This window comes from Lynx rufus, unplaced genomic scaffold (assembly GCF_022079265.1).
Source record: "Lynx rufus isolate CCGP_SWC_20201006 ecotype Redwood Valley unplaced genomic scaffold, mLynRuf1.p SCAF_2, whole genome shotgun sequence".
In the NCBI taxonomy this organism is placed as follows: Eukaryota; Metazoa; Chordata; class Mammalia; order Carnivora; family Felidae; genus Lynx; species Lynx rufus.
Genome location: NW_025814834.1, coordinates 182,984,831 through 183,008,155, shown reverse-complemented (window position 1 = coordinate 183,008,155; position 23,325 = coordinate 182,984,831). Strand labels below are relative to the sequence as shown.

The window sequence follows — 23,325 nt, the reverse complement described above, 5'->3', positions numbered from 1 at the left end:
TATACACAATGGAATACTACGTGGCAATGAGAAAGAATGAAATATAGCCTTTGTAGCAACGTGGATGGAACTGGAGAGTGTTATGCTAAGTGAAATAAGTCATACAGAGAAAGACAGATACCCTTTGTTTTCATTCTTAAGTGGATCCTGAGAAACTTAACAGAAGTCCATGGGGGAGGGGAAGAAAAAAAAAGACATTAGAGAGGGAGACAGCCAAAGCAAAAGAGACTCTTGAAAAACTGAGAACAAACTTAGGATTGATGGGGGGGGGTGGGAAGGAGGGGAGGGTGGGTGATGGGTATTGAGGAGGGCACCTTTTGGGATGAGCACTGGGTGTTGTATGGAAACCAATTTGACAATAAATTTCATATTTAAAAAAGGAAATTATGGATAGAATGATCATACCTCGATATCATAAAAGCCATATATGAATGATCCAACGCTAATAGCATCCTCAATGGGGAAAAACTGAGAGCTGTCTCCCTAACGTCAGGAACAAGTCAGGGATGCCCACTCTTGCCACTGTTATTCAATATAGTATTGGAAGTCTTAGCCTCTGCAATCAGACAACACAAAGAAATAAAAGGCATCCAAATCAGCCAGGAGGAGGTCAAACTTTCACTCTTCACAGATGACATGATGCTCTATATGAAAAACCCTAAAGATTCCACCAAGAAACCTGCTCAAACTGATTCATGAATTCAGCAAAGTTGTGGGATATAAAATCAACACACAGAAATCGCTTGTATTACTATACACCAACAATGAAGCAACGGAAAGATAAATCAAGGAATCGATCCCATTTAGAATTGCACCAAAACCCATAAAATACCTAGGAACAAATCTAACCAAACAGGTGAAAAATCTATACACTGAGAATGATAGAAAGCTTATGAAAGAAATTGAAGAAGACACAAAAATCTGGAAAAATAGTCCATTCTCCAGGATAGGAAGAACAAATATTGTTAAAATGTCGACACTACCCAAAGCAATCTACGCATTCAATGCAATCCCTATCAAAATAACACCAGCCTTCCTCACAGAGCTAGAACAAATAATCCTAAAATTTGTATGGAACCAGAAAAGACCCTGAATAGCCAAAGCAATCTTGAAAAAGAGAACCAAAGCAGGAGGCATCACAATCCCAGACTTCAAGCTCTACTACAAAGCTGTAATCATCAAGACAGTATGGTACTGGCACAAGAACAGACACTCAGATCAATGGAACAGAATAGGGAACCCAGAAATGGACCCACAAACATACGGCCAACTAATCTTTGACAAAGCAGGAAAGAATATCCAATGGAATAAAGACAGTTTCTTCAGCAAGTACTGCTGGGAAAACTGGACAGCAACATGCAGAAGAATGAACCTGGATCACTTTCTTACAGCATACACAAAAATAAACTCGAAATGGATGAAAGACCTAAGTGTAAGACAGGAAGCCATCAAAATCCTTGAGGAGAAAGCAGGCAAAACCTCTTTGATCTTTCCTGCAGCAACTTCTTACTCAACACATATGCAGAGGCAAGGGAAACAAAAGCAAAAATGAACTACTGGGACCTCATCAAAATAAAAAGCCTCTGCACAGCGAAGGAAACACTCAGCAAAACTAAAAGGCAACTTACAGAATAGAAGAAGATATTTGCAAATGACATATCAGATAAAAGGTTAGTATCCAAAATCTATAAAGAACTTATCAAACTCAATACCCAAAAAACAAATACTCCTGTGAAGAAATGGGTAAAAGACATGAATAGACACTTCTCCAAAGAAGACATCCAGATGGCCAACCAACACATGAAAAAATGCTCAACTTACCATCAGGGAAATACAAACCAAAACCACAATGAGATGCCACCTTACACCTGTCAGAATGACTAACCTTAGCAACTCAGGCAACAAAGATGTTGGTGAGGATGTGGAGAAAGAGAATCTCTTATGCATTGTTGGTGGGAATGCAAGCTGGTGCAGCCACTCTGGAAAACAGTATGGAAGTTCCTCAAAAAACTCAAAATAGAAGTACCCTATGACCCAGCAGTTGCACTACTAGGTATTTATCCAAGGGATACAGGTGTGCTGTTTCAAAGGGACACATACACCCCCATGTATATAGCAGCACTATCAACAATAGCCAAAGTATGGAAAGAGCCCAAATGTCCATCGGTGGATGAATGGATAAAGAAGATGTGGTATATATATACAATGGGGTATTACTTGGCAATCAAAAAGAATGAAATCTTGCCATTTGCAACTATGTGGATGGAACTGGAGGGTATTATGCTAAGTGAAATTAGTCAGAGAAAGACTAAAATCATATGACTTGACTCATATGAGGACTTTAAGAGACACAATAGATGAACATAAGGGAAGGGAAACAAAAATGATATAGAACAGGGAGGGGGCAAAACATAAGAGACTCATAAATATGGAGAACAAACTCTGGGTTACGGGAGGGGTGTTTGGGAGGGGCGGTGGGCTAAATGGGTAAGGGCCACTAAGGAATCTACTCCTGAACTCATTGTTGCACTATATGCTAACTAATTTGGATGTAAAATTTAAGAAAATAATAAAATTAAAAATTATTTTAAAAAGTTATACATGTTGATATTATATACAGGAACATTTCTCAGCTCTACATAGGTTCTAATAGTTTGCCTATAGATTGTCTTTTTTTTCTCTTAGATAATCATATCATTTGCAAACAGTCCTAATTGTGCCGCTTTCTAATCCTTGTATCATCTGTTTACCTTTTTTTTGTCTTTTTGCTTTAGAGACTCCATTACAATTAGAAAAACTATGACAAAAAAGTCATTCATTACTTCCTCCTGGTTTCCAACTGGATGGGTTTTTCTTCATTTATTTTTTTTAATTCCAGTATAATTAACATGCAGTGCTACAATAGTCACACGTATAAAGTATAATAATTCAACAATTCTATACAGTACTCAGTGCTCATCAAGATAAATTTACTCATGATCTCCTTTATCAATATCACCTATTCCACCACCCCACCTCACCTCTGGCAACCATCAGTTTTGTTCCCTATATTTCAGCATCTGTTTTTTGGTTTGTCTCTTTTTTTTCTTTATTTGTTTTCTTTCTTAAACTCTACATATGGGTGAGTTCATATGGTATTTGTCTTCCCCTGACTGAGTTATTTCACTTAGCATTATACACTCTAGATCTATCCATGTTTTTTGCAAATGGCAAGATTTCATTCCTTTTTATGGCTGAGTAACATTCCACTCTGTGTGTGTGTGTGTGTGTGTGTGTGTGTGTGTGTGTGTGAGCGCGCGCGCATGCATCACATCATTATCCATTCATCTGTCAATGGATACTTGGGTTGCTTCTGTATCTTCACTATTGTAAATAATGCTGCAATAAATATAGGGGTGCATATACTTTCTCAAATTAGTGTTTTTGTATTCTTTGGGTAAATATGGGGTAGTGGATTTACTGGATGAGATGGTATTTCTATTTTCAATTTTTTGAGGAATCTCCATATGTTTTCCACATTGGCTGCACCAGTTTGCATTCCCACCAACACTAGTACATAAGGGTTCCTTTTTGTCCACATCCTCACTAACACTTGTTGCCTCTTGTGGTTTTTATTTTAGCCATTCTCACAGGTGTGAGGTGATATCACATGGTGGTTTTGACTTGCATTTCCCTGATGATGAATGATGTTGAGCATCTTTTCATGTGTCTGTTGGCCATCTGTATGTCTTCTCTGGAGAAATGTCAGTCCTTGTCTTCTGCCCAATTTGATAAAATTATTCATTTTTTGTTGTTGAGTTGTATAAGTTGTATATATATTTTAGATACAAGCCCGTTAACAGATATGTCATTTCCAAATATCCTCTCCAGTTCAATAGGTTGTATTTTTGTTTTGATGAGGGTTTCCTTGGCTGTTCAAAAGCTTTTATTTTGATGTACTTCTAATAGTTTATTTTTGCTTTTGTTTCCTTTGCCTAAGAAAACATGTCTAGAAAAATGCTACTATGTCAAAGAAATAGCAAACTGCCTGTTTGCCCTTTTTTAGGATTTTTATGGTTTCAGGCTTCATATTTATTTCTTTAATCAATTTTGGGTTTATTTTTGTGTATGGTATAAGAAAGTGGTCCAGTTTCATTCTTTTGCATGTAGGTGTCCAGTTTTGCCAACACCATTTGTTCAAGAGATTGTCTTTTTCCCATTGCTTATTCTTGCTTCCTTTGTCATACATTAATTGACCATATAATCATGAAATTTATTTCTGGTTTTTCTATTCTGTTCCGTTAATCAATGTGTTTATTTTTGTGCCAGTACCATACTGTTTCAATTACTACAACTTTGTAGTCTATCTTAAAATCTGGGGTTGTGATACCTCCAGTTTCAAAATTGCTTTGGCTATCTGAGGTCTCTTGTGGTTCCATACAAATTTTAGTATTATTTCTTCTAGTTCTGTGAAAAATGCTGTTCGCATACTGATAAGAGATTGCATTAAATCTGTAGATTATTTTGGATAATATAGACATTTTAACAATATTAATTCTTCTAATCCATGTGCATGGAATACCATTGCATGTGTTTGTGTCAGCTTCAATTTTCAAGTGAATGATTTTAAAGTTTCACCACTATGTATGGTACCTGGTCATGATTCTTTGATGAGATCCTTTATCAAATAAGAAAAGTTCCTTTCTCATCCTAGTTTACTCAAGTCTTAATTCAAATAGGTTTTAAATTTTAGCAATTGGTTTCTAATTATCTACCGAGACGGTATTTTGAGAGGCAGCATTAGGCAGAAGAGAAAACCAGTAAGTAATACATTCTAAAACATAAATAAAATATAAATAAACCTAAAAATAAGTATGTCAAAATGTTCACAGTAGTGCCTTCTAGTTAGTAGGATTGTGGGTTTAGGTTTTGTTTTGTTTTCTTTGCTCCCATTGTATATATTTTCCAAATTTCTACAATGACTACTTAAGTACAAATCCTGACTTTACCATCTACTAATTGCATTATCTTCAACCAGTTATTTATCCTGTCTGTGTCTCACATTCTTTCAGTTTCTTCACCTACATAATGATGCGGAGTGGGGGGGGGGGGGCGGGTAATAGTATTTACAACAAAGGACTGTTCTGAAGATTAGACAAAGTAATATAAAGGGATGCCTGGGTGGTTGGGTGACCAATTTCTGCTCAGGTTATGATCTTGCGGTCTGTGGGTTCTGGCCCCGCATTGGGCTCTGCACTGGTAGCTCAGAGCCTAGAGCCTGCTTCATATTCTCTCTCTCTCTCTCTCTCTCTCTCTCTCTCTCTCTCTCTCTCTCTTCCCCTCCCCCACTCATGCTCTTTCTCAAAAATAAACATTAAAAAAAATTTTAAGTAATATAAATGACTTAGAATTGTACCTATAACATTGATGTTTTCAAAAAATGTTAGCTATTTCTATAATAAATTGAATGATGGGGAAAATGAGAACCTGTGTTATACTTTGTAGGAGTATTAGAAGGATAATAATATTAATAGCTAACATTTTTTGATCACCTCTTATGTTGCAAGCATTGGATTATGTGTCTTACATGCATTACCACATATAATTCTTAGAGCAACTCTACTACATACTACTATTAACACATTAAAAATATATAGAAATTGACAATTTAAATACAGAAACAGATCAATAGCTTTCCCATAGTCACAAAGCTAGGAAATAAGTGGCAAAGCTAGGCTTACAATTCAACAATTCAACAATTCAACACAGAATCTGTGTTCTTAACCATTACAATTTGTTTGATGATAATGATAATGACCAATAGGAGATTTGAAAGAAGGTGGAGGAGGACTAAGAAGCGGTAAGTAGAATAAGAAGAGAAAATAAAACAAAACAAAGCAAAAACCAGTATTAGTAATCTAGTAATAACGTGTTATGGTGTTTGCTCTTGCTGTTTTTAATATTATTTCTACTATTCTCGTGTTTTAATAAAAACAATAGACAACAAGTATTGAGCTCCTATTATCTATCTACCAACACTGTCTCATATAATATTCACAACACTGACATGAGGTAGCAGTATTTGGTTACACATGGAAAATTGAGGCACCCAGACAATAACTGATTAAGTGTAAAACAGATCATAAATATCAGAGCCAGGATTTAAACCCAAATGTGTTTAAATCCATTGTCTCTGCTTTTCAACTATAATATGCTGTGCACCACTGATTTTGGACAGGATGAAGTTTCACTGAACCTAAAATCTCCAAGATGGCAAATAAAGCAGCAGCAAAGTCCTGGATTTTTGAAGTCCAATTCAGATATGTCATATATAAACGTGTGTGTGTGTGTGTGTGTGTGTGTGTGTGTGTGCGTGTGTGTCTAAGGTACATTATTGCTTATAGTAATGTAACAAATACTTCATTGTTTAAAAAAAACACTTTTTTTAAATTTTTTTTTAACGTTTATTTATTTTTGAGACAGAGAGAGACAGAGCATGAACGGGGGAGGGTCAGAGAGAGGGAGACACAGAATCTGAAACAGGCTCCAGGCTCCAAGCTGTCAGCACAGAGCCCGACGCGGGGCTCGAACTCACGGACCGCGAGATCATGACCTGAGCCGAAGTCGGCCGCCCAACCGACTGAGCCACCCAGGCACCCCCAAAAAAACACTTTTTTAAAAATTTTTTTAATGTTTATTTATTTTTGAGACAATGTGAGAGACAGAGCACAAGCAGCTAAGGGGCAGACAGAGGGAGACACAGAATCTGCAGTGGGCTCCAGGCTCTGAGCTGTCAGCCCCGAGCCTGACGTGGGGCTGGAACTCACCGGGAGATCATGACCTGAGCCGAAGTCGGACGCTTAACTGACTAAGACACTCAGGCGCCCCAAAACACTTCTTTTTTTAAATCTTCCATTACATACCTCAGAGGACAATCATTTGGCACACCCAGACTAAGAAGGATTGATGAAATGAGAAAAATACCCAAAACAATAAATAGAATTGTTTTGCTGTTCCATATTGTTGCTAGAATGCAATTAATTTCTTTATGACTAAAGGCCTGAAACACTGCATTATATCCCATTTATTTGTGTAAAATTTCAAAGTAAATGATGAAAAGGAAATAATTTATTCTATATATGAAATACTGAGTTCATGAAACAATTCAAAGCAAGAAATTCAAGGAAAAGCATCTCATTGCTTGCTGTTGGACATCAAAATATACATTTTCTGGTACCAATACAGAAATATGTATCAAGAGTTTCAAAATATTCGTATCATTTGTCTATCAATCCCCCTCATAGGAATTTATTCTAAGTAAGCAAAATGAAATATGTGTAACATTTCATGCATGGAGATGTTCACTACAGTGTTATTTATAACAACAGATAATGGAAAATAATCTTTATGCCCAAGAGTAAGGAAATACTCCAATAGTAAAAAGCTATTGTACAGCCATGTCTACAAAGTTTTTAGTGATAGAAAATTACTTGTGAAAATATTTAATTTCCTTAAAAGCAAAACATAAAAATGTGTATTTGGAAAAAAAATTACTTATGCTTCAAAAATCAAAGTAGGAAATAAATAAGCCTAGAAGTAAATATGCCAAAAGTTGATAATGATTGCTTCTAGGTAGTATAAGATTGTGTATGTGTGTGTGCACTTTTTCTCTGCTTCTAATAATTGTCTGTATTTTCCATATTTACCATATTGAACATCAGCTACTTTAATCAAAAAGGGGAAAAATTAATTCAAAGAGATAAAAAACAATATAAGGAAAGAATACAATTTAAAAGTCAAGACCTATCATTTTCCACTCTTATTGGCTGAATTTTACCGTAAGTATTTAAAAAGGAAGATTTGTTTTCACATCACACATGTGATGAATATCCACATAATATTTAATACAGGTTTTTCAGAGAGAAAATTACCTTTTAATAAAGGTATTATGATGTGTAGTTTTCATAGACTCTTACAAATGTACTATTTAACAACTACTTTGGGGGGTTAATATACCAGCCCTAGAAAACAGCACCATATGTTCCAAGCTTTTGTCATTTCTTAAAAATGTCAGGGAAAATAACACTAAAGCTAGATCCATTTGTACAGTATATTTGATGCCATAATTTTTAACATTCACTTAATGGACTCAGCCTTTGTGGCCTGATATTTCTTTTGCTTGCTAGCACCAAACCTTAAATAAGGTTCCTGACTAGATTACATTCATGCAGGTCTCATTTTAACGGAAATTAGAGAGATGGAAAAGATTGTAGGAAGAGACATTATAAAAACAGACCTCACAAGTCAAACCTAATAGTAAAACCATTCTCTTTCATGTAGACAACCATGAAAACAAATATCCTGTGAGCTAGAGATATATATTGTATCTTTCCAGCAGATCTTTATGCCATCTTGAAACAGATTTCCATAACTATATAATGTGACTACAGTTGATGAAGCAATGGTGCAAAGAAACAGGCTAATAAAGCATCACACTCCAGGAAACCAGATAAACAAGTTCATGATTTCTAATTGTATCAAGGGTAGAACAGCACTGGATATGAAGATAGAAACCCAGAGAGTCAGAGTAAATATTGTTTCTTCCAACATTAAAAATAAGCATTCATAAAAACAGCACCAACTCTTTTATTACAATAATCCTTTAGAACACATTCATGTTACTTGCTTAACTGATAGATAAGAACGCAAAAGAAGCTGTATGACTTTAAAATATAGTATAAAAATTATAACACTCTCGAAGAGATAAGAACATACCTGTAAGCAACTAAAAGAGCAATGAACAAGAAACTGAAATTTATGAGCAATCTGTTCAAAAAACTATCTCAGGTAGCACAACATATGAAACACATTTTCCCTGTGTAGTCAACCCTCTCCCTACCCCTCCTCCTGACCACAGAAGCTAGGTAAGAATATTCTCTATACAGAGACTAAAGTGCAAGAAAATTGGGCTAAGAATTTAATGTGGCCCAATGTTAAAGAAACGTAATAATTTCAGAGCTATCCATAAGTCTCTATTTAGCGAAGATACAATTAGGATAGAGGATTCTATTGTTTGAAAAGTAGTAAGTCTCATTTCTTAGGAGTTAGTGGATTCCTGGATGCAATATGCAAGCTGAAGGATGTGCATATGCTGTGCATAAAGAGGAAAACAGTAAACCCCTTTGGGAAATTAGAAATCCTGGCAGATTCCATCACTTCTAAGAAAATGTTTCCCTTCCTTCATAATGAATTGATTATATTTCCTCAAAATTATTGTTTGTTTTTCAGTGATGTACATTACAACCGTAAGTTGCTGATATGAGACAGAAACACCAACAGAAGAATGAGAGGTTGTGTGTCTACCTCATGGTAGCAGAGAGATCTTGATAGGGACCCAAACTTGGATTGCCAAGCCTTAGTCTTGTAGATGAAGCTAAAGATTCCTGTTGTGAGATGTACTCTCAAGACTCAGTTATACAGACTTGGAAAATGCATTTTGACAATTACTAATTATCATGTTAGAACAAGAAAATAATCCTGTCGCCAGATAAACCCCTGGTCAGGTAAAATATGGTAACCCTAAGGTGGATGAAGGGGAGAATATTGTTATTCTTACTATGAAAAGCTGAAAAGGAATTCTCTCATGGAAGAGTAAGTAAAACCAAACACAAAACTAGGAACTTAAGTATGTCCCTATCAGTGTAGGGTTTAATATTTTTTCCACTTGTCTTAACCATGTTTAGCCAACAACATACAGAACTCTCCCATCTATTTAATTCCTTCCAGTTAGTCCTTAAACTTCATTAAACATTATATACACCTGTCATTACATAGTCATGTGCCAGTCATGTTGTAGAGAATTAAGAGAATCGACAGCAGACTGAAAGGACTGTTCCTTCTACCCCTTTTCCACTGAAGTCAGCATGCCAGTGATAGTCCCTAAATTCCAGACACTGACCACTATCTGACATACGAATCTAATTGCAGTTAAGAAAAATGGAAAGGAGCAAGCAACCAGTTGAAAGAGCAAACAGGATAGATTGACTTGGGAGGGAAGTTAAACCAACCCTCCTTTTTTCCCAAGTATTCTAGAAAAAGATGACCCTGAAGGAAGAAGGAAGATATTAGGTTGTAGTGCTATGCTTTCATGTGCTTAAAAGAATTATGTCACTATATGTACAAAGTTTGTGCAGTCTTCCATGATTAGCTGCCCCAATACAATATAATGATAAATGATTTCTTAGGATTAGATGTTTTTTTCAAGGCATATGCATTTAGTTTTATTTTCATCAATACTCTCTCACTCAAAATATTTGAACAGGATTATAAAAAACATACACTGTTAGAAAATATAGATGAAGAAATTATGGTCAAATACAGATTAATATGATCAGAATGAAAGAAAAATTAGTACATAGAAACACAAGCAAAAAAGTTTTCAAGAATCATTAGAGAGGGCTATAAAAATGGTCCTGAGTTTTCCAACAAAGAAGGGAAAATAGGATAAGTTGCAAGAATCATATTAAAACATAAACACCTTCTGGGGTGCCTGGGTGGCTCAGTTGGTTAAGCATCCAACTCTTGGTTTCGGCTCAGATCATGATCTCATGGTTCATGGGTTCAAGCCCTACATGGGGCTCTGTGCTAATGGCATGGAGCCTGTTTGGGATTCTGTCTCCCTCTCTCTCTTCCCCTCCCCTGCTTGTTCTCTATCTCTCTCTCTCTCAAAAATAAATAAACATTAAAAAAGTTTTTTAAAAAGATATAAACACCTTCTTGTACAAGAGAAGAAAAGCTTTTTCTGAAACTGAGGCCTGTGAGAAATATCTCTTACAGATCTTTACAAAGAAGAAATAATATAGAGAACAGCACTCTATAATAAACATTATAGCAAGTCTCTTCCAGTGGTTCCTTAACCTTCAAGGAAACCCAGCACATCATGCTAATTCTTCAATCCATAAAGAACCCTTTTTGTTCCTATATAACCTATTTGTATTATTTAATAACCACCAGATAACAAGAACCAGCATATTATACTTATTTCTGTATATAGCTTAAAACTGTATCATTGCTATAGATATACAAGAATACATTCCTAATTCAGTTATTATTTTGGTATTTCTAAAGTAAAACAAAAGCATAATCTTCTTATGAACACCACACTGAAGATATCCAATATTTCCCTCACCTGTGATTCTTTCACGTTTTCAACAGTAAAGTTGAACCAGACTCGGAAGCGTGGATTACAGGTATCCGGCCTAATGAACAAGTCATACTCAAACTCAGAGACCTGGTCCACCCGTCCAAGGTTACCTGGTAATAAAAATTGAAAGAACTGTGTTTTAATAGAAGTTCATGCAACTCAATAGCACATAAATTTAAATATTATGAGGTCTGAAAGCAATATTTGTCATCATTCAGTACTTATAAGTTTCAGTATTCACAATCTACAAGGCTATCAATTCTGAATACAGCCCAGGATAAGAAGAACCTTCCAGCTAGTCCAGGCTGTGGTTCAAGCAGCTCTTCCAGTCCTTATCATCCAGCAGATCTATTTGTGTTACATAAGACATATTGTCATATTGGGATGTTCCATGGAACATGTGGCAAGCCCCAAAAAACCAAGTAAGAATCACAACCAAGCTTCAGTTTCCTATTTAGAAAAAAGGACAATAATAATTTATATATTTCATATTCAGCTTTATATAAATCACCTCTAGTATACTTGATCCTATTTAATTCTCACAACAATACTATACTGTTTGTACTACTTTGGGTAATTTCCAAACTTGTATCAGAACACGTTAAAGGTTGGGAATGCAAGCTGGTACAGCCACTCTGGAACACAGTATGGATGTTCCTCAAAAAACTCGAAATAGAACTACCCTACGACCCAGAAATTGCACTACTAGGCATTTATCCAAGGGATACAGATGTGCTGTTTCTAAGGGACACATGCACCCCCATGTTTATAGCAGCACTATCAACAATAGCCAAAGTATGGAAAGAGCCCAAATGTCCATTGATGGATGAATGGATAAAGAAGATGTGGTATATATATATATACAATGGAGTTTTACTCGCCAATCAAAAAGAATGAAATCTTTCCATTTGCAACTATGTGGATGGAACTGGAGGGTATTATGCTAAGTGAAATTAGTCAGTCAGAGAAAGACAAAAATCATATGACTTAACTCATATGAGGGCCTTAAGAGATAAAACAAATGAACATAAAGGAAGGGAAACAAAAATAATATAAAAACAGGGAGGGGGACAAAACATAAGAGATTCATAAATATGGAGAACACACTGTGGGTTACGGGAGGGGATGTGGGAGGGGGGATAGGCTAAATGGGTAAGGGCCACTAAGGAATCTACTCCTGAAATCATTGTTGCACTATATGCTAACTAATTTGGATGTAAATTTAAAAAAATAAAAAATAAAACAAGTTAGAAAATTAAAAAAAACATGTAAAAGGATATGTAGAGTAAGATTTTAAACAAAAATTATAAGTTGTTCCCCCATAAGTATAGTAATGGTAAATTCACAGTCATAAAATTAATTTCCATTTTCTCCAATAACAGAACACTTATATCAAAAATGTAGGTTGCCAGAGGGGAGGTTGATGAGGGAGGGATGAAATAAATAAAGGTGATCAAGAATATATTTATCTTGCGGGGCCTGGGTGGCTCAGTCAGTTGAGCATCCAACTCTTGATTTTGGCTCAGGTCATGACCCCAGGGTCATGGGATTGAGTCCCGCATCAGGCTGTGCACTGAGCATGGAGCCTGCTTAAGATTCACTCTCTTTCTGCCCCTATTCCCTGCTCTCTCTCTCTCTCTCTCTCTCTCTCTAAAGTTAAAAAAGTATATTTATCTTGATGAGCACTAATATATAGAATTGCTGAATCATTACACTGTACACAAAAAACTAATATAACACTGTATGTTAATTATACTTCAATTAAAAAAAAAGAAAAAGAGAAAATGTATAAGCTTAGGTGTGACTTCCATTCATTATGTCTCTTCTCTTTGACTTCCATTTTAATGAGCAATGAATTGTCCATAAATTTCACAGTGGGATGGGATAAAAAATAAAAGCAAAGAATCTGGTGAATTCCCAAACCAGATAATCAACAGCTGAAGAAAAGTAAACATGACTATAGACAGCAATAAGGAAATTAAGAAATCAGTATTGTATTGCACCTGAAGAGGACAGCAACATCCCACCTTAAAATAAGCTCTAGTGTGTCTTTCTCCAAAAGAATACTCAGAATTAAACTTTAACCTTAATACCACAGTTTTTAATTAATTCTTTTACTAGTTCTACTGGCACATTACTTATTTTACTGAGCACCAATTGTGTTGTCACAGATGGCATACCAGCCTTGGAATCAGCAGATCTGAATTCTAGCTTAATTGACTGTCCAACAATAGGTAAATTACTTACCTTCTATAGGCTTCATCTACTAAATGAGAATATTGAGTTACCTAACCTTGAAGGTTCCTTTCAGCTGTACCATTCTTTGGCTGCCTGGATCTAGGATTAATCAGGCAGCGATCCCAGATAGTAAGAAAATCCTCCCCTCAAAACCTTATCAATTAACCTTAGGGTAATTTTCTCTGCTCTCATTAAAATTTGGCCTGAGAATCCAGACTTAGTCCTCCTTTCACAACCAAAACAATCAGTTGCCTCCACTTAAGAATACATATATGGAAAACAAAACAAAACAAAACATGCACTGATAAGAAAGAACAAACATTAAATAAAACCAAAAACTTTTATTTTAATTTTTGTAGTTTTAATTGTCTTCAGAATTCCCAAGGAGATTCCTCAGTTAAATTGTTATTTCAACTATTATCATCCAAAAATATATACTAAACCCTATGTTGTAGGGGGCAGAATACTTATTACATGATTGCACTGAACTTGCAATCAGAAGATCTAGGCTCAAGTTTTAGCTCTGCCACTTACTAAATGAACTTGGAAAATTTAGTTAACTTGTTCCAACCACTGTTTTCTCAACTATAAAGTAAGGGTTATATTAATAGAAATACGAATATTTACCTCTTGGTAATTAACATGAATATTAATTTTCAATTGAAAACATTTTCTGAACATTTCTACATGCCACATACTGTCCAAAATGCTAGGTGTACTAACCTATTTAATTCTCACAACAACACCTGTGAGGTAAAAACCATTACTATCCCCATTTTACATATGAGAAGAGCAAGGGACAAAGATATAAAATAACTTACCCAAAGTTATATAGCATGTAAGTAAGTAAGAGTCAGAGCTGGGATTTGAATTCCAGCAAAATGACTCTAATCACTGGACTAACCATTTCTCTACATAACATAGATGATTGGAAGAATACAGAGATAATATAAATTGAAAGCACGTTATAAGTTATAATGCTTAAAAAATTACTAACCTTAAAAAACAAAAAGTGAAAAAGAAACACTGTTTTTTGCCCTCTAAAAATCCCTGGTTGGAAAAATAAACATTAATGTAAACAAATTTCAACATTCAATGGAAAATCTGTTTTAATTCTATAACACTATAAATGAGTTTTCATAAGTAATAACATTTCATAAAATTGCTGCCACATATGGTTTCTAATAACAAGACACCATTTGTGTCTAAAACCATACAGTTTCAAAATGATTTGACACCCTTTATATTATTAAAGTATCACCATGACCCCATGATGAGTAATTGAAACTTGGAAATGTTTAGTGCTTTGTTAAGTTCATGCTTTAAAGCACTAGGGCAAGACCTGGAAATAAAGACTTCTGACTCCATTGTTCTGTCCTTGTAATATACCATAGCCACAGTCAACACATTTATCCATCTACTGAATTAGTTATTCATTCAAAAAGTATCATGTTATGTTTGTAAAATAGAACAGCTGATAAACATATACTCTTTGCTTTCACTAAGTTTACAATCTCAAATAATAATCATATAGTTTTTGATCTTCTGTAACTATTCCGTTGACTATTTTCACCAATATCTTCTCTGTGTATTTCATAAACAATTCTTTCCTCATGTTACCTGTAATATTTCAACAAAGTGTCAGTTTTTTACCTTCTGAACATGTCTATTTGTAAATAAACTGACAATGCCTCTAAATCATCTGGTTCCCTTCCACTTACATGAAAGGCAAGAAAAGATAGCAAACAAAATTTCAAATATGTACATACATTTTTTTAAGTAGGTTTCACACCCAGTACAGAGCCCAGCACAGGATTTGAATTCAACTCATGACCTTGAGATCACGATCTGAGTGGAGATCAAGAGTCAGACACTTAACTGACTGAGACACACATCCACCCCTAAAATGTAGATTTTAAATGCAAGGATGTCAGTAAAATATGTCAAATACAAATGGACTAAATATGACAAATGAAGACAAAGATTTTTATTCTGGATGAAAAAATTAACTATATATTGCCTATAAAGACAACATTACATTTAAGAGCACAGGAAGACTAAATAGTAAAAGAGAAAAAAAAATTATACCAGGAAAGCACTCTGAAAAAGAAATCTAACGTAGCTATGTTTATATCAGACAAGGTAGGCTTTAAATCAAGAAATATTACTGTAAATTGCTCATGATGAAAACAAAACAAAAAACAGGGTAATTCCATCAAGAAGATATAAAAATCTCAGAGAAATGTACCTCTATTAATGAATCTCCAAAATACATAGGTAAAATTTGACAAAACAGAAGATAGAGACAAATTTAGAATTACAGTGAGAAATTTCAACATACCAAAAGCACAAGCGGAGAAAAACCAAGAAAATATTCAGAAATAATTAAGATAATTTGAAAATATAATTTAAAAGGCTACCTCATTTTAATATTAAACACTTGATATTTATAGAACTATATGTGTGTATATGTATTCCTTTCAAATGAACACGGTACATTTATCAAAATTGATCATTTTCTGGTTCATAAAGCAAGTCTCAACAAATTTCAAAGGAATTTATATGATATACATATGTACTCTTATCACAGTTATAGTATTTTAAACTAAATTATAATAATACATAACAATCAATATTTGTTATAACTACAGCCATTCAAAAATAGAAACACATATATAGGCAAATACATCTGATAATCAATTATCTAAGCTTCCATTATAAAAAGTTTAAAAAACAGCAATACTTTAAAACCAAAAAAAGTATAAGAAGGGAATAATAAAGAAAAGATTAGAAAATCAAAGAAATTTTTAAATGTACTCTGCAGAAAATTTTAAATGTTACAAGTTGATTTTTGAAAAATACTTTTAATACTAACACACTCCAGCATTGCTCAACTAGGAAAAATAAAGAGAAAGAAAACACATATTATTAAAATGATAATTAAAAGCAAATATTACTGCATATCCTTTATACATCAAACAAGCAAAAGAAAAAAGCAACAAATACAAAGTGAACTATTTATGCCAATACACTGGAAAAATACATGAAATGCATAATTTCTTATAAAAAAACTTACAAAAAATCATCAACCCAAATAATCATATTAACAAAATAAAAACACAATCATGTTTATCAATACAAGCAGAAAAAGTATTTGATAAAAAAACAACATCTTTGGCTCAGCTATGTTGGAGTAATGGTTAAGAGATTAGGTCCACTGAAAAGAATTAAAGCAGATAAAATATATGAAACAACTGATTTCAGTATTAGAAAATAATCAACATTACACAGCTATCCCTGAGAAAAGAGACACTGACAAGATGAGCTAACTTTCTCCCAGGAAAAAATTTTCCATCTATGGCAGGAAACCAGATCCCAATCTCACTAAAGAAATCCTATGAACCGAGTATACAAAAATCTAATTTGAAGCTGTTGAAGCAGGTGAAATTTGTGAAGCAGGTCAGCAAACAGAAGGAAACTATACATGGTGGTGGTGATAAGTAGGTAACCCAGAAAACTCTGAGATCATTTCCTATAAGTCTACAGCTCAGAGCCAGGCAGCACATGCACACAATGAAACCACATCCATTTTATCAAAGAGAACATACTACAGTGTTGAAAGAAAACCAGATATACTAGAGATGTAACTATGCTGGGTAGTAGAGTATTGGGAGCCTAGTACAGCAAGAATTGAAAAAACTTTGACCCCACAGGCAGAAGACCCAGTTGAGATACCAGAAGAGGTCCACCTTAGCAATAAGAACCATGTTCTAAGGGAGAACTATTCTATATTTTGCTAATAAAATGGACAACCAAGCCCTGATAACATCTCCATAGGAGATAAAGTTTGGGCCAAGTGAGAAGAATTTGGAAATACCTATGGCTTCCACCAGATCTGCATCAATGAAATTTAAACCATGCATACGTAAATTTAAGGTAATCAGCCTTGAAGTAATACATAAATGAACTACCTTCTACAATGAACACTAATACATTCAAAAAGATAACAGAATCCACTCTCTAAAATATATCTTCCATTGTGTCCATTGTACAATCAAAAGTTACTAGACATTCAAAGATACATATTGCCCATAATCAAAAGGATGGAGGGAAACAACTAATATAAATCCACACTGAGATTAGTTGTACTATTTAGCAAAAAAAACCCTTTAAACTATTATAAATATTGTCAAAGAACAAAAACATGTTAATAGAATTAAAGAAAAATATAATTTTTATGTTTGAAAACATGGAATTTCTAGAAAGAGAAATCCACAAGGACCAAATAAAAATTCTGTAAGTAAAAAGCACAATAACTGAAATGAAAAATTAAGTGTATGGACTTAACATTAGACTAGAGATGGTGAAAAGTCAATGAACCTGAAGATGGGTCAATAAAAAAATCATGTGATCTGAAGAAATGAGAGAAAGAAAACTGAAGAAAAATTAACTGGGGCCAAGGAACTTATTGAATAGTAACAAATGGCCTAACACACATGTAAAAGGAATCTCAGAAAAAGAGAATGAAGAGACAGAAGAAAAAAATGTTTTTAATAATCTCAGGAAACCTTATGCAGGATAGACAAAAAGAAAACTCAACCTGAGCATATAAGAGTCAAAACTGAATAAAACCAAACAGAAATGGAAAATCTTAAAAGCAACCAGAAGAAAAGCCATAAAAAAGGTGAACAACAAACACTAAGAAAAACCATTCACTTCTTTTTTTTTCCCTTCTAAATTTTTATTTAAATTCAAGTTAGTTAACATACAGTGTAGTATTGGTTTCAGGAGAAGAATTTAGTGATTCATCACTTACATATCACACCCAGTGCTCATCACAACAAATGCCCTCCTTAATGCCCATCATCCATATGGCCCATCCCCCTACTCATCTCATTCCAGCAGCCCTCAGTTTGTTCTCTACAGTTAAGAGTCTCTTATACTTTGCCTTCTCTCTGTTTTTATCTTAATTTATTTTTCCTTCCCTTCCCCTATGTTCATCTATTTTATTTCCTAAATTCCACATACGAGTGAAATCATATGGTATTTGTTTTTCTCTGACTGAATAACCATTGACTTCTAAGAATAACCACTGATTTCTAAGAAAGGACATCTCTAAAGTAATGAAATGACAAAACTCTCAACCCAGATGTCAATATCCAATGAAAACATACTTTAAAATGAGGGTAAAATAAAACATTCTCAGATAAACAAAAGCTGAGAGAATTCATTACCTAGATTTGTACTACATAAAAAGCTAAAGATGAGAAAATATATCAGATAAAGCTAATACCAATAAGAATAAAAAATAGTAAATAAGTATATAATTTTAAAAGATTGTTTTTATTGGTCTCCTATTTTTCTTAAAAGGTGATTGTTCAAAGTTTTAAAAATAACACCTTAGGGGCACCTGGGTGGCTCAGTCAGTTAAGCATCTGACTTCGGCTCAGGTCATGAGCCTGGAGCCTGCTTTAGATTCTGTGTCTCCCTATCTGCTCCTCCCCCACTCACACTCTGTCTCTCTCTGTCTCTCAAAGATGAGTAAATGTTAAAAAAATAAATAAATAACATCTTAAGAGCAGATTACAAAGTATGTAAACGCAAAATGTATAACAAAATAGAAAAAAGAATTGAAATAATAAATAGAATTAGACTGATGTGAGGTAACTACACTTGTGAGGTGGAAAGAATGAAGTAGAAAGAATAAGCTTTGAGAAAAAATAAGTAGTAATTACAAGTTCAAGGTACCAAGTATGAAGTATTAAATTTGAAGTGGTAAAATAAGGATCCTAAAAAAGGGTCCAAGACATGAAAAAAAACACATATCAATAAGCAAAAGTAACCAATCTAAAAAGGCTACATATGGTATGATTCCAACCATATGAAACTCTAGAAAAGCAAAAATATGGAGACAACAAAAAGATCAAAGGTTGGAAAGAGGAGAAATTAATAGGCAGGGAACAGAGCATATATAGGACAGTGAAAATACTCATATATGAGTATAATGATGGATACATAGAATTATATATTAATCCAAACCAATAGAATATACAATACCAAGAATGAATCCTAATGTAAACTATGGACTTTGGGTGATTATAATGTGTCAATGTAGGTACATCAGTCATAACAAATATACCACTCTTGTGGGGCATATTGATAATGGGGGGCAGAAGATATTTAAGAAATCTATGTACCTTCCCCTGAATTTTGCTATAAACCTAAGATTACTCTAAAAATAAATTTTAAACAAAATATTTTAAAAGTTTGATAAATTACAACTGAATATTTTTAGAGCAACTATTATATAAATATAAAATAGATTTACTAAGAATCTAATAAAAATATAGAATACTAAAATGACTTTTCATTATGAAAACAGCAAAACAGCAACAAAGTAATAGAAACAGAAGAGGCAATAAGAAAATTAATAACAAAATAGTTCATTTAAGCCCAACATGTCAATAATTACATTAAACAGAACAGATATGTAAATAGAGCAAGCATTCCAATAAAAAGCAGACATTGCTAGATGGGAATAAAAAGTCCAAGCCAATAAGACACAAGTAGTCTAAAATTTCAATAATTTTTAAAAGGACTTAACATTTCCTTTTTCCACCTATGCAAAAAGAGTGATCTACACATAGACATATAGTCAACCTGTCAAAAGAAAAAGACAATAATCTTTAACTCAGCAACACAGAAGCAACTCATCATGTCCAAGCTTCCTCAATAAGATTAATAGCTGATTTATCACCAGAAATAATGGAGGTCAGAAGGCAGTATAATAACACATACAAGAATTTGATAACTAGCAAAAATATTCTTCAAAAAAATGACAAAGTTAAGAAATATTAAAAACGTACTCTATAAGAAATACCAAAGAATGTCTTTATGACTGAAATGAAAGAACATTAGGGCATAAAGGAAATCCACATGAAGAAACAAAAGAATCCACATAAAAACTGCGTAATAAAAGACAATATAAACACTATTTTTGTAGATTTTTAATTAATTTTTTAATGTTTATTTTTGAAGGAGAAAGAGAGAGACAGTGTGAATGGGGCGGGGCACAGACAGACACATAGAATCTGAAGCAGACTCCTGGCTCTGAGCCATCAGCACAGAGCCTGACATGGGGCTTGAGCCCACAGACTATGAAATCATGACCAGAGCCAAAGTGGAACGCCCAACCAACTCAGCACCCAGGTGTCCCTGTAGATTTTTTTTCTCCGACTTATATAGAAGACAACCACATAAAGCAATCATAATAAATCTGTATCGAGTATACATAATGTATCCATTTATAATATATATAACAATAAATAATATAAGTATAATATTATTGAAATTAATTAAGTTAGTATTATTTCAAACTACACTGCTATCAATTAAATTAAGTTCACTGTAATCCTCAGGGCAAATAAGGAAAGAAATTTTAAAATACAGTAAAATAAAAAACAATATATAGTAAAACCAGTAAGAAGGGAATTAAAACTATACACTAGATAATATCTATTTAACACAAAAGAAGGCAATAATGGAAGAATGAATGGGAGAAAGGTTGAAACATATTGGAAGTAGCAGCAAAATAATCTTAGCTTCTCAATAATTACAATAGATGTAAAAAGCATAAACGCTCTAGTTAAAAGGCAGAAAATGTCAGAATGGATTTTTTTAATGAACCATCCAAATGCTGTCTACAAGAGATGCACTCTAGAAACAAACTCACATCTAGAAGGAAGGAAAATAATAAACATACCAAACACAACAAAAGAAACCGGGAATACTTATACTAACACCAGAAAAATCAACTTTAAGACAAAAGTTGTTACAGACAAAAGAAGATATTTCATAATGACAAAAGAGCAATTCATTAAGAAGACATAACAAGTACAAATATAAATGCACCCGAGAAGAGAGTCCCAAAATAAATAAAGCAAAAAACACGCAGATTTAAATATTTTTTATATTAATTTTTCATTTGGGGAAGAGGTCACTGTCTTAAACAACATGTGGGAATTTAAAACCCAAAAAACATAGCTTAAAGCCACAGTTACAAATTTTAGGAAGACCATCTTATCTGCTCTTATATTGAAAAGATCACAAGCCTCAAATTTACACAGACATAGATTTGAATCCTAATTCCACTGCTTACTAGTTTTAAAGCTTTTGGCAAACCTAACTACTCTTGACCTCAGTTTTCTCAGCTGTCAAAGATAAAATATTTTATTTGTAGTATTATTATCAAGTTTAAATGAGATTATGTACATAAATTACATAGCCAATGCTTAAGCGGAAAAATACTGGAGTCATCCTTGAGTCTTAATTTCATGCTTAATAACTACTTAAACTCATCAAAGAATCCTTTCAAACATATCTGCAACCCAAGCACTTTTCATTACTTCCTCAGGTATCACTTTGATCCAAGCCACTATATTCTCCCACCTGGATTGTTTCTAACTGGTCCCCCTGTCTGCCCCCCTATATTCTATTCTCAACACAATAGCCAAAGTAATCTTTCCAAAACATAAAACAGATAATATCACATCTTGTTCAAAAAGCCTTTAAGAGGTTTAATTAGCACTTATTTCAGAATAAACCCAAAGTTTTTAAAAGATTCTGCAAGATCTGTCTACCTTTCACCGGTCTGATTTTTCTTCCTACTATTCTCACACTACTTGGTCTCCTTACTATTGCTCTTATTTGTCAGTCACACCCCAGCTTTAAGGATTGTCAGTGGCTACTCCCTCTTCCTAAACTTCTCTTTTCCCACATTTTCACATGGAGAACTCTCCAATGTTGTTCAAGTTATTGCTCAAATCTCCCTTGTTAAATGAGGTCAGGCTGACCACCGCATTTAATATTGAAAAACACTCTTTTCCCACATTCCTGATTCATCTCACCTACTCTAAATTTTCTCACAGAACTCACCATATTCAAGTATACCATAAAAATTACTTATTTTCTTGAGTATTGATTATTTTTGTCCCCTCTGGTAAGAATGTAAGCTCAGGAATATTTTTCTGTTCTGTTTACTGTTGTATCCTCAGCACTAGTATGTAGCCCTAACTAAACACTCAATAAATTTTATATATTCAACACATGTATAAATAAAAGAAAATTCCAAATTGTTAAGTAATACAAATGGCAGTTATTATGGCAACATTTTGAAGGTCTATCCTAGTGCAGACCTCATGTTGGACACCAGGAATACAAATACAATAAGTACTAATTTTCATGGAGTTGATAATCAAGCTGGAGCAATAATCACACAAATGGATCATTTCAATCCAAGCATAAAGTGCTATGATGGAGAAATTCCCAAAGGTTGCTGTGCAAAAGTGAGTTATTGTTATATCTACAATAGAGAAACATAAACTGGTCAAAAATAAAAGCCATATAAATCCCCCATAATGGATCTTTAAAACTGTGAAATTTATTTTATTTTTCTGTGTTTGTCCACTGAAAGTTATCCTGAGATAAGTCAACATAAATAGCATGTATACTTGCCCTTAAAATGTTGGCTTATTTTCTTTATATAAAACTCATGTTACACATTTTATTTGATTTTTCAGAATGAGGTACTTATTTTCCTTCCTTATTTTAGCTGTATTTTCTTATTTTTTCCAAGAATATCGGGAAGTTATCCAAAGTCCCCCCCCCCAAAAAAAGATCTCTCTTTACACAGAAATATGGAAGCCCTCTGTTTTCAAAAAAGAAAAAACTATATGCAAAAAAATGCATTTCTCTGCTTTCTAAAGGACTCTGTTTATCAGGTTTTTTCTTTAAATCTTTTATCTTACACAAGAAATTTTAAGCTGAAAATTATCTAAAGTTATCTAGGAAGTAGACAAGGACCAATGTATAACTATATTCTAAATTAAAATGTCCATCGGAACTGG

At 33.8% G+C, this 23,325-nt stretch overlaps 1 protein-coding gene across 1 annotated transcript in view; it reads right to left on the bottom strand.

The window, feature by feature from the left end:
* The window catches only part of AGBL4 (AGBL carboxypeptidase 4), a 1,304,809-nt gene that overhangs the window by 1,149,089 nt on the left and 132,395 nt on the right, over positions 1-23,325 (bottom strand). The window contains exon 3 of the mRNA XM_047082354.1: positions 11,168-11,292. Coding sequence (XP_046938310.1) covers positions 11,168-11,292 — 125 coding nt within the window. The remainder of the gene's footprint in view (positions 1-11,167; positions 11,293-23,325) is intronic.